The sequence below is a fragment of the Egretta garzetta genome, unplaced genomic scaffold (genome assembly GCF_000687185.1).
Source record: "Egretta garzetta isolate BGI_Z169 unplaced genomic scaffold, ASM68718v1 scaffold333, whole genome shotgun sequence".
Taxonomy (NCBI): domain Eukaryota; kingdom Metazoa; phylum Chordata; class Aves; order Pelecaniformes; family Ardeidae; genus Egretta; species Egretta garzetta.
In genome coordinates, this window is record NW_009259179.1 from 2,426,690 (window position 1) to 2,448,275 (window position 21,586).

General features: G+C 41.8%; 1 protein-coding gene across 1 annotated transcript in view; it reads left to right on the forward strand.

Moving 5' to 3' along the window:
- The window catches only part of OSTN (osteocrin), a 78,413-nt gene extending 59,114 nt beyond the window's left edge, over positions 1–19,299 (forward strand). Inside the window, exons 2-5 of the mRNA XM_035891238.1 lie at positions 12,484–12,582; positions 15,362–15,579; positions 18,881–18,960; positions 19,277–19,299. Coding sequence (XP_035747131.1) covers positions 12,484–12,582; positions 15,362–15,579; positions 18,881–18,960; positions 19,277–19,299 — 420 coding nt within the window. The remainder of the gene's footprint in view (positions 1–12,483; positions 12,583–15,361; positions 15,580–18,880; positions 18,961–19,276) is intronic.
- The last annotated feature ends 2,287 nt before the right edge of the window (positions 19,300–21,586 follow it).

Sequence of the window (21,586 nt, forward strand, 5' to 3'; positions counted from 1 at the left end):
TGTCATCTTTATATTTAACACTGACTCCAAATAGCGTAGCTAGAGGGGATGGAAACACACTCTACGGGTTTTCATTTCTCTGTTGCCAGTTTGAATTAGGACTAGGCTGATACTGGCCCAGAATTATTACTATTTGCTTAGCACTTTGAGACCTCTTTGTATGGTTTTGTTGCCTCTGTGTCCATAGCGCAAAAGACCCTGTCACTCTTCTTGGCCATCTTCACTCCTCACGGCATCTTGGGCTGGGAGCCAATGGCATGGGCACAAAAGATAAACTATCTTTTTTTATTTCCAAACACATCCTTCTGCATCATTAGAAATGCAAGCTTTTTCTGTATAGACTGTCCTCGTTTGGGATTTTTGCTTTGTTTCGCGAATGCTTTTTATGGGTTCTTAGATGACATGACCCAGCTCCTATCACAAGCACTTAATTCTAGCACAAAGGACTTTTTTTAAGTACATGTATAGAAACTGCTAGTGGGAAGCCTACTATTCCTGAAGAATGTTACTGACTTCAGTTTTGTATGCCACCTTCACTTTGTGGGTTTTGCTTTTCAAAACCTGTCTAGCTGCAAGGAGTCATCTTAAATGGGAGTGACACAGCAAAAGCTACTTTGATAGCTTGCAGATTTAAAACCAGCTGTCTTAACATAGTTTCTCCTTCCAAGGTAGAATGTACCTTTAACTGGAAAACATGCATGCACATTGTTAGTGCAGAGCCTCTTTTCCTTAGTTCTGGCTCATAGGGAGTCATCTGGCTCTGTGTATCTACATGAAAATAGGTGCGAATCAGCTTGGTGTCTGAAATTGAAAATCTGTGGTGGTTGTTTTAAAATGTTTCCCCTTCTCTAGACGAGATATGAATGTAAATTCCAACAAAAGCAACATTGGATGTTCTCCCTGAACCAGTGATGTAGCTATGAAATGCTGGATGTTTGGCTAATCTGGTGGGATGCTAATCCACTTTCAGACTGGTCTCAGGATTGGGCCAATTTTATCAGGAGAGTTTATTGTCTCAAGAAATAAAAATAGATTGAAGGCACCATAATTTGGAATATCTCAGTTGTTTATCTCAGAGCCATATGAATCAGTGTCAGCTGAGCACCTGACTTGCAGAGATCAGCTGTTTATTAAGAAAAAAATCATAGTTTTCATTTGAAAAGAAAAAAAAAAACCTCTTGGATTCTTTCTTAGAATTTTGGGGCAAACCTTTCAAAACTGGAAAAAAAAAATCCACTTTTTCTAACTCATTGTTGTCCTTATTTCCCATACTAAACCCAGAACCAAACTACTAATGGCATGCTCACTGTGTTGTGAAACTGTGAATAATCCAAGAAATCAGAATGTATCAAGACATGCCTTTATTCCAGCTCAATCAGAAATTCCTGAGGACAGATCTACTGCTTTGGCCATAATGCCTTCTGGACCCAGCCCAATTCATGTTGATTTATAAATGACAGATGTGTGACTTTGTGTGAGGAATGGGTGATCAATGGAAAGGGTGACATGCTTTGAAGGTAGAGTTCCCATGGGACAACTTAATGACAGAAGGGGGAGACCTCTGTGGCTCAGAGCACAGCGATCTAACAGTACTGATACATGTTTTAGTGGGAGAAGAAAAAGATTAAAAGTATGATACAACAAAACAAGCAGGCATGTGTCACTGTATTCATATGTCATTAATAAGATTTTAAAGATGAGGTCTGACAAACCCAAATACAGTTTCCACAGGCAAGGCTGATGAAGAGCAAGATTGCTCAACTCTTAGACGAGGGAACACTTGCTAACTCCTGCTCACTAAATAAGAACTTGTCTACTAAACAAATCAAGGAAAACATTGAGCCAGCTCAATTGATTTGCAAACAAGTGTTGAAAGTATTACAGAAAATACTTGCAAGAGCATGAGGGCAACAGTAAGGCAAGTTTGTCTTTCTCTTGGATGGTAAGAAAAAGAGCTGCAGGTCTTGTGTCCTTACCTCCTCCAGTTTCTTTGATTTTGTCTTCATAGTTGAGAAAATGACATTATGTTTGCTCGTTCATTTATGGCTAAGGTATATAAAGATTCCTTCCAAACTCTTCGTTGCCCTAACTTAATTATACTCTACCTATAGTTAAGCCATGGCAGTGTTGAGGATGTCTTTTCCTTGGGCACTCTACCAGCTAAGTAACCACCATATACCTTTTTTATTATGTGGGAAGCTTCCTTATCAGCCGCCTTCAGAAAGTTTCAAAAAGGTATCTGTAAGTTGTTGCTAAATCTAAGTCAATTTAGAGCAGGAAATTAATTGTTAACACTCTAGTTTTTTTGTGGGGTTTTTTGGGGGTTTTTTTGTGTCTTCTGTCCCATCCCTGTTCCACCCCCAAGAAAAACCACTATGTGCTGGTAACATATGTCCTTTTCTAAGGTCAGTAGCAGCCCATAACGATGGCTAATTACTGTGATTTGAGTCTTTCACACCTAGCCAGAGGTGATGATAGTTGTGTGTATCAGCATCCCTTTCTGAAATCTTTTAGATTGTATGCTTTTGTAGGAAGAACACAGTCATAAATTTATTTGGAAATAGAAAAAGTGCGCATGACTTATCTGAAAGGAAGAGCTACAACATCACAGTAGGTCCAGCTGGTACAAAAGTGTCGGGAGCTTTATTATAGGTTCATCAATCAGTGGAGCAAATTTTAGTGCCAAGTCTTAGACATCCTCTTAAAGTCAAAGGAGATGACAATGTGGCTGTGTTTCTCCTCCTGCTTCTTCTGCAGCCTACCATCCCACTCACCCCTGTGAGGTGCTAAGCTTCAGCTGGCTGAGTCTCAGCCACCCTCCAGGCTTCACCCTGTGTTGTGAAATACTGAAATGCCTGTGGGTACAAGCGTTCAGTTGTCTGTCGTCAGCTTACTCATGGTGACACAGCCCATGCCTCCTACCAGCCTTGTCGACACCAAATGTGGTGGCAGAATGGAGCCCTGCAGAGGTCCTGCTTTAAAGAGCTTGAGGTAGGACCTGTAAAAACTCCTGATGGAAGTAAATGCCTGTGAATGCCGCCCTGTGTCTTTCCAACAGAAAAAAAGAGAAAGAAGCTGAGTGCCCAGGACTGCAGTAGCTGGTCAGCAACACCTCATGGTCATATGTAGCAAAGGTACCCCATAAATCTAATAATATCTTGTAGTTAGATCATGGTTATCTTTTTCCAGAGTTTCAGCTCGCATGTTTTATATGCATCAGTCAAGTACTGCTGTGTCCTTGGACTTTCAGCAAGAAGCCTCCACCTAAATGCAGGCAGTACTATAAAACGGAGCATGGTTCCAGTTCTCTCCTAGCGGCAGTGGTTTGAGCTGTGTTTCAGTAGTCTGGCATTTGGCTCTGCCCTCTTGGTTCTGCTGCAGCTCTAGTGGACCCATTTGGACCTCAGCAGCAGCCATCGCTGTCCCGTTATGCCCTGCAGTGGAAAACAGTCCCAACCTGTCCACTCCAGCCTGGCATCGGTGTGGCTGATGCATGTTTTTGCAGCACTACTCTAGGCCATACTCACATATCTGCCTGTACTGAGCGATGCTATAGAAACACTTGCTTTGCCTCTCTCTGTTCTCTGGGGCTGTGCATTTGTGTTGTGCTCATGGTCAAAATCAGCCTCTCATTCTCCATTGACTTCCTATTTTTGCCCTGATAACTCAGTCAGGGAGTGTGGCAAAAACATGCTTTGAAATGAACTCTCCTGATTTGGCACTTTATGTCAGCTCTGCAAAATTCTGCAGCCATCTTCATCTGGGAAATGAGCTATGTTACAATATGATTAAACTCTTGTCTTTCTCTAATCACTCTGACCAAGACAGATGATGAAATCAAAGCTTTTGCTCCTTGGCTGGCAAATTTTTCCCACCTATTGCACAGCTGCATTTGAAATTTCCTTTTACCGTCCGTTGCTTGTAGGAAGAGCTTTTGGCGAGTCAGAGTAAAAACTGTTTTGAAAGTACTGTGCATATCTGTTCAGAGAGTAAAGTCACTGTGAATTAACTATTAGGGAGTCTGCACAGGTTGGAATTTTAGACTCCCAAACAGGTCTACAATTGCTGTGTGAATGAATTAAAACCTGGAATTAAAAAAGGGGGCAAAAGAGAAGGTAGACTTACTCTGGTGAGGCAAATGGGGAAGAAATAGGTCCTCTGGTACTGCTGGGGAGGACAGGCAGCTTCAGAGCTCACACTTCGCAGCCAGTTCAGTAACTGAAGTGTCTGAAAGACTGAAGTTTTTGTGACTTGCTTTGCAAAACACACTGCTTTTTTAATGCTTATCTTACAGTAATGTTGGTCGACAAAAAATGCACTATTTAATTTCTTCCTTCTAAAGTTATTCCTGAAAAACAAAGTTTAAAAAAAAAAAAGAAGAATTCAGGACATCAGGTTTCTGTACTGCAGTTTGCAAAAGTGAGAGATTAGAGGAATGGTGATGCTGCTGAAAATCTTTCCACTGCCATGGCTGTCTGAATCTTGAAAGAAAAAAAAACCACCACAAAACAAAAGTGTAGACCTTTAATTATAACCTAATCATCTTGATCAGAGCAATAAATATAACAAATGTGAGGCAAGTATGTGTGTGAGAGTGCAGGACAGAGGAAGGTTTAGGGCAAGGATCAGTGGAAAATCTTTAGAAATGATGTAAGAGAAAGCAAAGGCAGGGATTGGAGTTTGTAGCCTACAGCAGAGACTATAAAAACTCTGAAAGAAAGCTGAACATTAGGGATAAGTTAGGGGGAAGAACATAGCAGGACCACTAAGGTTGGAATTGCTTATATCCAATGCAAGGTAAGAGGAGTGAGGACAGAGATGGGCTGGGGATGTTTTCTGTCTTCTGTTCTGTTTACAGAAGTTTTCTTCCCTTTTGTGCTATCTTCCTTCTAATTTTTTTCAAGTTTTTTGTATTAACAGGCATGCACAAGGTATACCCATGCCCATGTCTGATGGGAAAAGCACAGTTGCTTTTTCCAGTTTGAGATTAAGTTAATAAGATGTTTATCACCTAGTATTTCTGGTACTAAAACTGAACTAATGATATTCAGTGGAAACTTATTTCCTTCAGTTAATCAGCCAATATTTATACAAGATGTGTCAGTGCATTTTACAACGGTGACTAGTTACTTCCATGCTTTTGCAGTGCTTTGCAGTAAACTGTTGTCTGTTGATATTGTTATGGATTTTCCTCTATGTTATTGTCAAATACTTACTTCTTAAAACAAGCTGAAGAGCTATCACAGAATAGTTCTCTTGCATTACTGAACACCAAATGGGGTAGACAAGTTTGCTGCATGTAATGCATTGTGTAAAACACGAGAGAAATCATTTAGGGAAAGTCTTTAATTTATGGATCTGCAAAAGGGTTTTGTTATATCCCATATTAGATAAATGTTGATCCAGATTCTGCCATGTTCCTGCAATAATAGAATACCCCTGCAAAAACATTCCTATGCTAACAGAGTATTTATCATTATCCAGTAATCGGATTACTTCAGCTTTGTACCACTGTAAACAGGCAGACTCTGATTCAGTGATAGTCATTGGATTTTCTCCATTCTGGCTTCAAAACTATTTCGCTGTTTCTTTTTGCCTCCCGGACTGGGGTTGTACAAGTAAATGCATGTGAATAACCTTTGGTTTAGATGTCCAGAGGCTACAGTAAAATTCAGAATCCCCACTAATTTCTGAAACACAAACACAGGTGCCTTTAGCTTTCCTTACTTGGCTTTTCAATTTGGAATGACCGTCCTCTCATGGGGGCTGCAGAGCTGAAAGCTGAGGAACCGCGGGGACATTTTCTGTCCCTGCCCACTGATTCACTGGGGCAAGCTATTACATTTATCTGTCTCCACTCACCTGTATTCAAAATGCAGCTCAACCCGCTTTTCTTGTAAAATGCTTTGAATATCATGAGGAATAACAGCCCCCCCCAAAAGCGCAACCCCAAGCTAAGCAAATCTATGGTGTAAATGATGGGAAACTGCAAAATATATCTGGCTGGACCAGGTGCTCCTCAGTATCTATAAATACCTGCCACACTGATTTCAGTAGGTTAGGGCTTAGTTTTCACTCTCTGAATGACTGACAAGTGTACCTCTCTGGGCTTCTTACATGGCAAATTAAAAACTCGAACCATTCAACAGTTGTAAGAACTCGCTTGATTGACAAAGATTGCAAGTGCTTGCAGCATTCCTTTTCCACCCAGAGAAACAGATTGCTCTCTAATTTCCATTTGCAATGCATCTTCACCAGGCAATTGACTTTCCTTCTTCAGTTAATATCCTTGATCAGAACATTTAAAAATGTTTATGGAGTAAATCAGCATCAGTGTTTTATTCTCTTGCTAAGAAATTCCAGTGCTATTATTGTTTCTTAAGAGCTTATCTTGAAGGCATAGCTTGAAAAATATTTTTACTGGATTTTGAGTGGCCTATGTCTTTGTATTGATAACTTATTCTGATAATATACTCTTCATACCAGGTATGAAGGACTTCTATGTATCACTCCAGTGCTGTTAGGAACGGAGATGATTGTTCTGAATGTAGAAAACCACAATGTATTTGTTGATAGAAAGGTTTCTTATTTTTACTTCAAATGCTGAAGATGGCACTCTAACAACAAAGAGTTTTTAGTTCTCATGCTAAAGATGAAGGAAAAAACCTAAATGTAAAGTTGCTAGAAACGTTGAGAAATGTTGGCATGTGCAGTCAATGCGTATATAAATAGTGTAGGGTTGAGAGTTAGTAGGCAATGAACAATAGTCTAATAATGTTTTGGTTTCTGTTGCGCATACCAAGAATACCGTAGCTCGCTCAGTTATCTCACTCAGGAAAGGTGGAAATACGTTCTTCCCATTAAGGGATATTTTCTTACACTTCATACCATCCTTCTTATTTAATAGTTCCTAGGCTTCTAGATGGGTTTTGTGACTTCTGTTTGTGTCTCCTGCTTAATGGTCTTCTACTTTTATGGTACTGATGTGAGTTTGGGGTTTTTAATGTCTAAAATCTGTTGCTGAAAATGGATTTATTACACAGCGTAGTCAGTTCTGCAAGATGTCTAACCTGTCTCCTTCCTGCCCATTCTAAGGAAAAGTGTCTTCCTTTGTTCTGCATGGCATTTCATGCTCTATTCAACTGAAGAGATGAGGATCACAAATGACTGCTCTTCTGCAAGTGTTTGTCCACCTTTGTCAGTTAGCTTTTTCCTGATTCCTGCTTGTGTCTGTTAAGCAAATGTACACAGCAAGGCTGTGTTCGGAACTAGAGAGCCACATTTTCAGCCTTTCTTCATACGAGCCATGCGATTCCTGTGCTGCTCCCACAAACGTTGCATCTTCCCATGGGCAGGGTCAGTGCAGGGTCTAGTCAAGCCCTGCAGGGGCTAAGCCATCACTGAATCTGTTTTATCTGAGTACAGGTGGTAGAACAGTTGTATACTTGAGCATCCTCTGACCACGTCTGCATCTACCAAAAGCAGAGCTATCAATAGCTGAGTCAGCATTTACTATAGATGCTTCAGTAAAATACAGGCAAAGATGACTGTCATGGTGATACAGAAACACGGCAGGACCAAACACTGGAAATCATATTGTTACAGTGAATGTAATGATTGAAATAAAGACTTTGAGAAGCAATGACTAATCTGAAGTGCCTTCCTGAGAAACCTCCAAGGAACTTCATTTTCAGAAAGTAGAACATCTTTGGCCTTGAAATACTGTCAGGCAAAATGTTTCATCTGGGACACAGAAATACCTAGGCATTATCTCAAAATCACTAATCTTACATCTCTAGCATAAGTTCATGAATGAATCTACCTGCTTCTATTTATCTGCATAGTCAGGAAACCGAAAATAGAGGGAAATTCACGTTGCAGAATTTGACAGTGTCTGTACCGTGTATCTAATAAAATATATGACATTGTTTAAAAATCTACACCTACTCCAGGAAACACGTTATTAATAACATAAAGTGCCTGACACTGCTTACATTTCATTTTGCCACAGTCCCATGCTTTGATGTCTTGCTACAGTATCTTTTTAGAAAGCAGTATGTAAGAAGTGCTCCGTATCTCATCTGTGGGATGAGAGCAAAAACACCACCCTAACCTATTTTTGGACTCTGCTTTTTTTTCTGAGGGTGAGATTTGTTTTGATTTTTCTCCCTTTTCTTTGATATTTATGTGACTAGAAAATTACACTTGAACTATACATGGTCCTTTAGGAGTTTCTGAAATCACTAGGACTGCTGGGCATATTTTTGGCTTTGTGGTAATGAATATGTTCAGAGGATCTATCCTACAACTTTTAAAAGTAGGGCAAATTTGTTTCAGCAAGAGCGGACTTTTTCTCAGAGCTTCATGCAAGCTATTTGTAAGTTGTTCTTTTGGTAAGAAACTCATAAGGTAGATTCCTATCAGGTGTCCAATCCAAGGCTGGTGAGGCCAGTGTTAGGACTTAATGGTACAGTTGATTAAGATCGGAAGCAGCAGTTAATTTTCTATTTTGTGGCTTTGGAGCAGCAACAAAATACATCGGTAACTGGCTTGCAGAAACAACCGTGATTTCCCCCAGCTGGTTGGAATCTGCATGGTATGAGAGATCCCCATGGCTAACAGGTGACAGAGGCTCACCACTACCATCCCAGTGCTCATATAGTAGAAGGACTGGAGCCCTAATGGGCACTGCCAGGAGCTTCCCAGTATCTATGGGGCAGTTGTGCCTTGGCTCTTCACCAGGTCAGTTTGGGAGCATACAGCACAGGACCTCAAGGGCTCCTGGGCTCAGCCACAACGTGCTCCTTGCAAGAGCAAGGTCCTCATTTGCAGGTGAGCTTGGGCATGTCCTGTGTTGGTGTTGCAACAACAAGCAGAGCACAGCCACCAATATATAGTGGCAGGTGGAGTGAAAGATTGCAGTGTAAGGCATGATGTCTTGCCTCAGTTCTCTTGCTAACAGGCTAGCAAGAAAAATAAAGCTCTTGTGATTTATACTTGCGGAGTAATCTCTGCAGTAATGTGAAATATGATAGTCCAAATGGGTAAGAACAATGACAGCCGTTACCGGTTTTGACAGGCAATGGGTTTGGAGCTCGGTGATGAATTGCATGCTGTCTGGGGTTTGTTCAGCCCACTTATCTTCAGGATGTCATTTTGTTTTTTGTTTTTTTCTTTGAAAGAAAAACATTTTTTAAGTCCTTTGGTTTGATGGTGGAGACTTAGCAGTTTCTGTTTGGTAAAGAATTTTGCTTTCTTGTGACCTTTTCTTGGAAAATGGCTCTGCACAGATTCCTAAGAAAAAGTTTTGGATGTTTATCCTGCTTTGATAAGGTAGAATAATGTTCTGTCTTTTATCTTTAATTTTATTTTAATTGGACCTGCAACAAAGATACCTAATTATATGAGGAATTTTAGTTTTGACACATTTCAAGCTAAAATATCACTAAAACATAAATATGTCTGAATTTCAGACTTGCAATTACATTTATTGAAGGGTAAACCATATTTTATGTCAGATAACACCAGACCAGACCCTGAGATACTAAAGACATGGAATTGTACCCCAGTCCCTTGACCTATCTCTGTGCAATTGGTGGTAAAGATTTTTCCAGAAGAAAGATGGAAATTCAATGCAAGTGGGCAGCATGTGTCTTCCAAAGGTGCATGCAGTTGTCAGTCTGCTTCAGTACCAAATACTGCCAAGCCTCATTTTAGGTCTCTCTTGGAATGGGTCAAGGGAAAATGGGGATGGGGTGAAGCAATAACCAGTGAAAGGAAAGCACCTTTTGGCAGGAGGGCTCTGCTTACCCAATTGCAATTGATGAGCTCAAGGGAAAAGAAAAGCACCAACTGCTTTTAACAAATAAGATCCTGTGACATGGCTGAAGGTGGAAAGCTAAGTCCCAGACTAGCAGAAGGCAGTGGGATTTTGATTATGTTTACATAGTCCTCATTGCACCCTTAGTTTTGCAAATGCTTTTCTAGAGCTAAACTGCCCCAGTAGAACAAACCTGCTTCTTTCTCCTGCCTTGGTCACACCACCATGTGAAAATCGGGACAACAGGGACTTGCTGGACTTAGTTTTGCTCCCTTCTAAACCAGTGACATTGCTTCTTAGCTACTCATTTCTATGGGAACTAGAGCCAAGCTTTAAATCCTTACATTTTCCTCTGCTTCTAATTTTGCTGGCATCAAGTTCTGACTGGTTAATCAAATGTCTGTTGTGTTGCAGGTGCCTTAGTGTTTATTTTGATTAGTGTAGCAGTTGCTATTTTTAGCTCTTTGATCTTTTTGTTGAATGAATACCAGCACAGCCTTAAACCATAATAAATGTGTTTTTAACCTTGCCATTTATTTTTATGCCTCTGTATCCAAATAATCAGGATGTGGTTACCTGTGAAGGTAGCAGACTACTACTTCAAATTTCAGTGCACACCCACATGCAAAAATATACATTGTAGAGTGTTACAGCTTTAAAAACACCAAGACAGACTCATCTGACTTTTATGGTTGTTGCCATTGGACTGAGAGGCAGTTGTACCACCTGGCTTACCGCTTTGTCTTTGTCCTTCGATTCCAGTGACCTTACTCTGCCTCACCCCTACAGAACAGCCAGCAGCTTTCCTCATCACTGATGATCCCTCATGGACAATATGAAAAAAAGGGATAAATAATGGGGTAACCAAATAACAGAAGTACATGTAAAACGTATTGAAAAAGCCAAGCAAGAAACAGAGTTTCAAGAAACTGCAAATGTTAGATCTTTGACTTTTTAAAACTGGACTCCAACCACTTCTGTGGCTTTTCTCTTTAGTAATGTGGGGAAAAGTGCAAAGCCGAATGTTTCTTACCATGTGTTTTCTGTCTGAGCCAATGGGAAATTTTCTGCACAGAGGATAAAACAACTGTCGTACATCATAGAAATGTATTTATACATCCTTTCTATTTCTGCTTTTGCCAAGTGGAGAGTCAGCAAAGAATGGCAGAATCAGGCTTGAATTATACTCTGGGGCAGGACCCGGAGACAGAGTAATCAGCAAATTAGCAATACCTTTGGCACTCGAGGCCTAAGCCTAGTTCTTACTAACATCAGCTGAAATATCCCCACCTGGGTGAGATGGAGGCACATCAGGTTTTAAGAGTTAGATCCAAACAAGGGCTTAAACAACGTAGCCTAAACCCACCACCAAAGAAACCCCTGCAGGAAGCAGCTTCCCAAACCTGAGCCTCTGTTGTGGTTTAACACTGGCCGGCAACAGAGCCCCACACAGCTGCTCACTCACTCCCACCGTGGGATGGAGGAAAGAATCAGAAGGGTGAAAGTGGGAAAACTCGTGGGGTGAGATAAAGACAGTTTAAGAGGTAAAGCAAAAGCCACACACACAAGCAAAGCAAAGCAAGGAATTCATTCCCTGCTTCCCATGGGCAGGCAGGTGCTCAGCCATCCCCTGGACAGCAGGGTTCCGTCATGCGAAACGGTGACTTGGGAAGACAAACGTCATCACTCCGAACGTTCCCCCCTTCGTCCTTCTTCCCTCAGCTTTGTGTGCTGAGCAGGACGTCATATGGTGTGGGATATTCCTTGGGTCAGTTGGGGTCAGCTGTCCTGGCTGTGCCCCCTCCCAGCTTCTTGTGGCCCCCCAGCCTCCTTGCTGGTGGGGTGGGGTGAGAGGTAGAGAAGACTCTGTCTGAGCCCTGCTCAGCAACAACTAAAACATCAATGTGTTATCAACATTATTCTCATAGTAAATCCAAACCACAGCACTATACCAGCTACTACGAAGAAATTAACCCTATCCCAGCCAAAAGCAGGACAGCCTCCCAAAACTTGACCCTCCCTCCATTATTTAAAGGCCCTGTAGGCATCTGCAGGTTTGGCACGTGGTCAGAACTCCATGTCTGAGTGATGGCTTACTGTGTGAGATTTTCCCAGGTGTGGGAGCTGGATAACTTTATTCCAGCATCCCAGGAAGATCCCAGAAGTTGTGGCTACCATTAACTCATGTTGAGGACTGGTGAAATGCAGCCTTGCTTTCAAAATGCTGCTGGGGAGGTATGTGATTTCTGTAACAGCTTTAGGTACCTGTCCAGCATGTGGGGACGTCAGGGTCAACCTGGGTGGCTATGAGCCAACGTCTCCCTGCTTACCAGTGAGTGTCTTGTTCATCTGGTTTTAACACAAGTTTGTACTCCTTACTCCTGCCACTGCAAGGACTGGCCCATTGTGCAGAAAGGAATGAACAGATTTGCAGGGCTGTACAGGAGCAAAGAGGAGGGAGCTGATTCTGCACCCAGAAGTGAAGGGCACTCAGCTGGCACTGTCTGGTTTTTATCCAGTGACTCTGTAAGATAAAACATATTAACAGCCTTGGGAATAGAATCTCCCTTTGCTTTCACTTCTTAAAGACCTTTGGAGAGAGATTCCTCTGGGAACTTGGGAATACATCTGTGAAGCCATTAATAGATTGTTCTCTTTGACAGATGCTGCAGTTCCAGCTTGTTGTGGTGCATTTGGCCCTTGTGATTACCCTGCTGCAGTGGCACTCCAGCTCAGAGCTCCTCGCAGCAGCAGCGCCAGAGGTAGGTGAATGTTTCTGGTGGTTGTCACATAACCTTGCTCTTCCTCCAGTTGTTCTTGGCCACAGAGCATGGAAGACACCATGATCTCCAAACCGTGTTGGAAGGTGAACAGTCAGTATTGGCTCTGTGAGGGCAAAGCAGGAGCAGGACAACTTCCCCAGTGAAAAGTGGGATGCAAATTGCAAGGCTCTGGCAGGAGACAGAATTAAATCTCAGTCAGATTCACGCAACCTCTCCTGAAGCACCATGAGATCTTCTGTGTGTTAAAACATTGTCCAGTGACTTTGGATAGCGACTTTCTGAAGAAGGGAAGAAGGTGATCGGCAGGGGAGAGAAAATTCCTCTAACACTGAAGGGAAGGCTTAATTCTTCTTCTTAAAGCCAAATAATAATGAGAAGTCTGCAGCTTTCAACGGCCCTAAGGAGATCCCTGAGAGAAGACCACCTGCACAGATGTTACACATTAAAGGAGACAGAAGAGACAAGGCACGGGAAGGAGCAGTCACTTGCCTAAGCTGGCAAAGGAAAGCAGCAAGTGAAATAGGAGAACTGCCTCATGTTTCATCCAGTACGATACACAGAGCTTGCACCTGAAAACACTTCCACTACATTCTCTTTTTTCATGTCATCTTGACATAAAACAGATCTGGCAGGAAGGATCTATGTAACGGTTTCATGACATAAAAACATTAACGATCTAAAAGTTTAATCAAAGTAGCACTGTTTGGCTGTAGGGTCTTTACATAGGTTTTTAAGATCAGCTTACAGATTAGATGCATACTGAAGAATGCTGATGGATCCTTCTACCTTACTCTCTGTCTTCAAGTGATCATGCCCTGATTGTACAAAATAATATTTTTTTTGTAGAAAATAGAGCTTGGGGGAACAGGTCCCCACGTCAGTGCTGCAGCGGTTGCTGTTCTGATGGCACAGACACCTGGTATCCTGCCTCTACCAATGACAGATTTTTGTGAAAAGACCAGAACATCTTCAGAGACTTCCTGATCCAGAGACTTGTGGTGGACCAGGATGTTCTAGCTGCTGATGGGCTTGAATTTGTCTTTGAAACAGTTTACAGTCTCGGTATCCATGACGTCCATGGCAATGCATTCCACTTCATCTATGTGCTGTGTTTAAAACGTAGCTCATTATATTTATTTTAAATCCACCATCTGGTGACTTCACTGGGTGGACCGGGGAGCTCTTTTTCTTGAGGAAAAAATTACTAGTCTTTATTCAGCCCTTTCCTGTTTATAAGTTTATAAACCCTCCACTGTACCCCCATCCCCACATTTATCTCTTTGCTTATCTGTGAAGCTGTGCTTTGTTCAGTGGTTCACCAGAGGAAAACTGTTGTCTACTTTTGTTTATCATTTTAGCTGTCTCTTTACTTTTTACAGTTCTATTATATCCTTTTTAAGACGGAGTAAGTAGGACCGCACAACAAACTCAAGAGCAGAGGCTATTTTTTACCTTCTAGTTTCAAGCTTATCATAGATATTTATGCCCAGCAAGCAGAGGGTAAAGTTCAGTCTTTTTTAAAGGCATAATTTTGTCTCAAACTTCTATGAAAATTTTATAACCCTGAAGGGGAACAGAAAGGATTGCTCAGTGCACTTGAGGCTCATAAAAAGTAAAGTCAGAGGACAATATGAGATCCTTTACAAAAGTACTAACTGTGCTACATTGTTTGTGTGATCATTGTGGTGGTGTGCTCCTCCTTATATACAGCTCACAGTTTATACACCTCATCGCCAGTTATGGTGACGTAGTGGGTAATGTCATCACCACAACTATGGTGTGGACTGCAGTAGATGCAAGCACATTACCTCATCCTTTACATTGGTACTAAACCCACTGTGTATGAATAAGAAAGAGAGTGATGTGCTTCTAAAGAGAGAGGAAAACCTGTTTCGAGGCATATAATAAAAGTTTTTGTTAGAAATTTCTGTCTAATTCTGTGAAGATCATGTGCAGCAAAAAGGCAAACTTTTCATCTGAAGAGAGAATGATTTGACCTTGACACCTGCTTTCATAGACTAGTTCCTGACATATATTTTTCTGTTATTTGCAACACAAATATTTCACTTTGATTTGTTTAATTTCTCTCTTGATAGACCCCAGTGTTCTCAGCTATTCGGGACAGCGAATTAGAGTTTGGTTTTGAAAAGTTGTTAAGCCTAATGTCATAACTAAGGTGCAATTCTCTGTCGAATCAACATACTGTTGTTCCTTTCCTCCTCCCTATGTGCATAAATTCTTTGAATGTCAGTGCTAAGCAAGTTTATCTTGGGATATTTTTTGCATAACAATTAGTTAATTTGTCAGCTTTGGATGGGAAGTTCTGTATAAGTTTTCATTACTATTTATTAACATTCATTTAAAAAGAAGATCAGTTTTCAAAAAAATATCAGGATAGATATCAGTGATTGCATTTTTAAAAAGGATTAAATTACTCAGCTCACACTATAAGTGATACCAATCATACTGCTGAGATAGGGATAGTGGGCTGGCATACAAAACCAGGCTTTGTGAAGTAATAAATTTTGATAATTCTTGCAGTAATGATCAGAAGTAATCAAAAAAAAATTTAAAAAAATCTCAACCTTTTATGGTAAACTCCTGTGGCCACATTTCCCAGAAGGAACTTTGTTTTAAAACACTGGCCCCAGTTTAGTATCCTAGTGATTATGTATTTATGGGACTGCTGCTGTGACACTGGTTGAAATGGTTTTTCTGGAATTGAGCAGCAAACAAACATACCCCCTTGCTTTTGCAGCCTTCAGAGCCTTCTGCTGCTCTGGGCATGGGAGCACATCCCATTGCCAGCGAAGAGAAGTCAGCTACCAACCTGGCAGCCAAACTATTCCTTTTTGATGAGCTGGTGTCTCTGGAGAATGAGGTGACTGAGACCAAGAAGAAAAGAAGTTTCCCAGGATTTGGCTCCCCAATCGACAGGATTTCTTCGACCTCTGTGGATGCTAAAGGCAAACAGAGGTAAATTCTTAGGTGCTCCTACCACTGATAAAGTTGGAAGAAGGCTGTTGGTAGGTGTCCTGGGTACAGATGGGTTAGCTTTAGCCACCAGAAGGTTTGCTGGTCAGTTGTGAGGTGCCTCTGATCAGGGTACCAGAATTTCTACAGAAACCATTCTAGTTGCATGGTGTGCAATCCTTCAGCTGTGATGAATAATACATGCACGAGTTCATTTATCCTCACAGTGCCATTACAGCTAGCAAAGAACATTCAAGCATATGCATTTTTCAGTACATTTCCTTCTACTGCTGTGAACTAACATTCAGTTTAAAACTGCCTTTTGATCATGAGATTATATAAAGTAAAAATATGCCTGAGGTTCAAATGCAGAGGGCCAGGACTAGATGTTCCTGAGGCTGGAGTGAAGAGAAGGTATGGTGGTGTGCACGTCTTGAATAGCAAGACGAAGAACACATCATGAAAATAGACAGTTAATAGGATGGGCTTCAAGACCTCGATCAACTTATGACAAGCCAGGGTTTAATCAATACAGCAGTAGAGCCATGCCTTCACAGCACACAGTTGAAGATAAGCATGTTTATAGCAGGGCTAAGCAATGGCGCTTGATATGGCTGGGGAGAGCCAGGGAGTTTGGAGCAGAGCTCAGGGGGCTGCTCGCTATATCTGAAAGAGCTTAACTGTCTTGTTCCCTTCTTCTGGTAACTGTCTTCTTTTGGATGGAATCCCCAATGCCACAAAGTATTTAATAACGTGCTTAAAGCTTAATCTGGAAGTGGAAAGTATTCACAAGAGCCAGTCAACATTACAAGTATTTTTTGTCAAACAGTTTTGCAATATTTTCTTGTTGTTTTTCCATTTATCCACCCAGTCTGCTACTAGGACTTTTTGACTGCAGCCAAGAGTGATAAAATAGAGAATTCTTAAAACCTTGAGTGGAACTATTCTGTTCTGCATATGTCTTCAAGAGATCAGAATCAGTTCATTCTTAATTTGTTTTTTAGCATGTTTTCCCTTTCCAGGGGAAGAAATACAAGGTAATTTTGGAAGTTGCAGGGCCTTTTTTTGCAAAAGTACATGGTATTCCCAATTTGTCTCAGGCTTTTTGGGTGGAAATCTTGTTTCATTCTACGTGCAGTACAAGGAAAAAAACCCACAGAAAAGGGAAATTGTGGTGAAAATGGTCCAAGTTTTCTAACAGCTTGTCTCTGAATAATAAGCTCATGCAAATGAGTGACACACTGCACAAAATTCCTCCTTTCCCAGCATCATCAGCACAGTTTGCAGTTTTGCCTTGAGTTTATTGCTTTGGGGAAGCTAATTAGCTTTTGAGTTTGGGATTGACTCATTTATTAGAACCATCTGAGCTGCCTTGATCACTGCGTTGATAGTCAGATGCTACCATCAGCATGGACCGCAGATCAGATGAGTGCTATGAGACAGTGGAAAGGCTGTACCTGTAGGTGGAAACAGGCGGAGGCTGCTGCACTTAGAGGAGTAAACCAGAGGACTGTCATGCACACAGCAGATAACAGCCCATTCCTGTACCAGCTGAGATAGCTACCTTTAGAGACCAGATAATGACTTTTGAAGTGTGAAAGCTGTTAAACAGTCTCAGCCACCTGAGTTAATACAGTGTGTGTAGTGCTTGGCAACACAGCAGAAGCTTTTGGAAAAGAGCAGTTCAAATGTAAGTCCACTCAACAGATTGTTGTGGCACCCACCAGTTCCAGGAGAGCTCAGATCCTAATCTCGTTCATCAAAATTAATTTATAAAGCTTTGAGAGCATGGCAAAAGCATGCAAGAAGACATGAGTCTTCAGAAGATGTAGAAAGATCCATAGACAGATGGAGAGAGAGACCCCGGGAATCTTAGAAAAGGCTATTTTAAATACAGAACATCGCTTTGTCCCCAGTAAGTGCTGAAATAGGCAGAGTCTGGTTTAGAAGATGGAAGCGGCATGGCAGGCTGGGGATGGAGCAGTGGCTGTCCTCTGGTGGCTCGGGATGGCCACGGGAGGGGAAGCTCCAATGCACTGCCTGCTGCCCGCTCAGCCTTCCCCTGTGACATGAGGGCACAGTTTCCTTCTCTGCTTAACTTCGGAGCATGAAGGTGTTACAACTAATGATGCAGACACACACACACCTCCCGGCCCATAATCCAACCTGGGAAATCAATTCCTCTTTTTATCAAGTCAGGCTCAGTATGACTCCAGCAGTCCAAGTCTCCCATCTGCCCCACACCAGCTCGTGCCTACACCTTGGGGTGTCCTGAGCGAGGTGTGCAGAGCTCCCAGAGCCACAGGCTGATTGAGCATGGCAGTGCTAGCACATAGAGTCAGGCTCAAGTGTACCATAGCATGCTCTCCTGCTGGTTACTTTGCATTTGCCAACTTACAGTTTTTCTTTTTATTTATGTTCCTTGACAAGGACTGATAGAGAAAAGAGTTCATCTTCCAGGGCGTCTCTTGGACCCGCGTTTCACTGGCAAATATTTCCAAGAGCAAAAATTTAGGTTATTCTCAGCTGCAGAAAATCCACAATCCCTAATAATTCCACAATTAATTACAATAAAACTTCTGCTGGTGGAAAAAAAACGTTCAAAAATGCTGAATTAAGATGGGAAAAAAATCTTCTTTATGTTAAAAAAATTGTACTAAAGTATTCCTTCATAGAACTTCTTTCACACTTTCCTCATGCCCTCATTCATCAAATCATCAAGAACTGTACCTTATGGAGGAAAAAACCCAAACCAAACCCCTCCCATTCAGTCTCATCAAAGTGTTGCTGCTATTACAGTTTTGAGAACAGGGCATTGCAGCAGGCCTCATAGGAAAACCTTGCTAGGGCTTCTCTGGCTTGTCCCCTCTGTTACTGTGCAATGGTTTCTACCTCCTTGCTTATCTTAGCCCTGGTTGGCCCTGGAGATTTGAAAGATCCAGGCTAATGGGTCGCTTGAAGTATATGATAGTATGCACGAACCAATTCCCCTTTATACATGCAGTGTATCTTCTTTCTTTTATGAATAGCAGTCAACCTGTGAAGTTATTTGTTTGCTGCCAGATAAAAACAGGGATAGTGGATCAACATCAACCAGCCTGTAACACAGGTTCAGCTCCTGCCTATTCTTTTGTAAGATGAGTGAAGTATCTTTTTTTTAAACACTCATATCTTTGGCTGCTGTCTGAACAAGAAGTTGCTAGTGGGATGAATAGAAGAATCAAAGATGTAGTAACATTTTGATTATTCCTATGTCTTTCCCCAATTCTCTCCCTCCTTCTTTGCTTTTTTTTTCCCCATGCAGGAAAGTGGTTGAGCTGCCTAAGAGACGGTTTGGAGTTCCTCTTGACAGGATTGGAGTGAGCCATCTTGGCAACACCAAGGGTTAGCAGTTCCTGCAAGTAAGCCAAAGTACGCGGGGTGTGGGCAGGCTCGGAGAACCCCACCGGTTCTCAGTTACGTGGAGGTACTCAAGTCATGAAGAGTGGCTTAGAGAATGGTGGCTTCTTGTAACACGGGTTGTGACTGTCAATTTAGCTTGAATGCCCTAAATTACAACTTTGTGCCCTTCCTCCCCCCAGAAAAATAAAACAAGTATTCCTAACATTTTCATCTCCTGTAGACCACTTACAGTGTGTTTGTCCAAGCCTTGCATTTCTGACATGGGAAAATGTAATGTTTACTACTTTTCTGCCTACAGGTGCTTCTGTTCTGAATGATTGATGCTGTATTGGAAACATTAGAGAAATACGGAAGATGCATCACAGCATGTCTTGTCGTTGACTAATGATACAACACTCAAGGAACTGACCTCCTGCAAAATCTGTTTCACTTTGCATTTTACAAATGTTGCATTTACAAATAACAAATTCAATTCATCAGGTCAGAATGCTCTCACAGTTGTGCGCGGTATCACTGATAGAAGGGAACAGAAAATATGTATATAGTTTCATTGCATGGCATTTATTTCTTAAACTTGCAGAAGTTCATTATCCTAACAAGGACTGTTAGATTTTTCAGATTGAAAATAAAACTTCCAGAGATGCCAACAGCAGCCCATGAAAAGCAGACGGTTTGCTTTGCACATTTCTTTCAAGAGGGTGTTTGTTTGGTAGATGCAGGGAGGATTTAACAGTTATGGGACAAACCTAGAATTTATTTGAACTGCTGTTTGGGAGAAGATGTCTACCGACTTCTCTAGGAGTTAGTCTGAATAAGAACTGTGACAATGCCTTAGTATTTCTCCTGAGGTTTTTAGTAGTCTTTCTCTTATCTCTGCACCATATTTAGACATGTTTTCATCATATGGCAGATCCTGAAATGTGCTGAGACTTCTTGTTTCCTCCTCTAAGCTGATGAATACATTTCAGTCCTCCCTATGCATAACATAGGATAGCGTCCAAATATGAAGTCATCTGCTTCCTATGCCATCTGCATCATATGCCTTATTTTAGCCTCTTGATGTGTGCATGGGTCATAATCAGACATCCAACTCTAAAAGTTCAAGAATTTCTCACTCTGGTAAAATGTAAACATGTCCTCTCCACTTCATTTCAGAGTAAAACAGGTTATCTTAAATCCTGTTTCATGCTTTTCACTTCTTTCCAGATTAGAAAACGTAGCTGAAAAGAGCTGTTCGCTGACATCTCACTGCTCAGATTCCTAGCTGATATGTTCTAAAGCTCACATTCTCCTTCTTGGACTTTGGTCCATGTCAGCTAGATTCCTTGGATGGCTATTCTTGGGTATAAATCATCCTTAGCATTGCAAAAGAAGATCCATTGAGAAAGGGATTATGCAGGACTAAGAAAAAAAATTATTCTTGCCAAATATCCTGTTAGGGGGAGAGTGAGGCTGGAGATAGGAATTAAGTGTTAATTTCCTAATCTTATATGAGGCACAAAGCACCTGGTCATCAGCTAGCAAAATAGGAAAAAATACAGTCAGCTTCTCGGTCAGCTATGGGAGAGGACTTGGGAAGTCAATGAGTCCTTGAAGTTAAAGGAATTGTGAGGATTGGGACTTCGGGGCAATTGCCCCAGTTCAGGCCATGGTTGGAGAGGAGGCTCCCACTCAGAAGGGCAGGTAGCATCCACCTCATGTCTGAGAGGCGGCAGGGCTCAGCCATAGCAGGGGCTTTGCCCATTTTCCTTCTTGCTTACAGCCCTGCCCTGAAAATTTGCAAGAAACTTTGCTTTTCTTGACATCTCCAATACAGGCTAATGCTGCTGCACAAACCAGTGACTCGCATCAAGAGGTGCCCCCATCCTTCCCATCAAGCAGGGCACTCTCTAGCTGAGTGAAGTGATCATTCCCCCTTTGGTGGGTGAGTTGTCAATACTTGGGTGTCAGGTGAAGCATCACAGATGTTTTCCAGACCAAGCTCTTGAAAGTCGTAGGAAGAAAGAAGGGCTGTAAGTTCATATGTGGTCATCTTGGCTTTATGTTCCCTGCTTTTGCCCTGGTCCCACTGCTCATTTTCTGCCTTTAAGTTTGCAGGTGAAGGCTCTGAAAGCTGGATTGAGTGGGTGCATGTAGACCGGCTGACTCGAGACAAGATTTTCTGTCTGTGCTAGAAGCAAATGCAGTCCGAGACAAGCCCAGACCCTGTCCTCTGCAGTGCACTGCCACCACCTATCCTGCGCCTGCCCTGCGGTTTAGTAAATGGTTATCTTCTTGCACTGAGCTCATCCAGACTGTCTGCAGATAATCTGCTTGCAAGGTAGCCATATGTATGGGGCATGGGCAGATTACCGAAGTGATGACCCCACCACTCATACAGACATTACAGTCTGTCAAAAGCAGCATGGACAGAGTCATTGCGTGACGTGTTTTGGGAGACTCAGATCAGAGGAATCCAATGCTAACACAGCAGTTTTGCAAAGACACTGCTGGATCATAAAAGTATTTAACAGTTGGCAGGTATTAGCCTGGGCTTCTAGATAAAGAGGGGTTTTAATGCCTGTAAGTTGTTTACAGAAACACCCTCCACCTGAAGGGAGATGTGAAA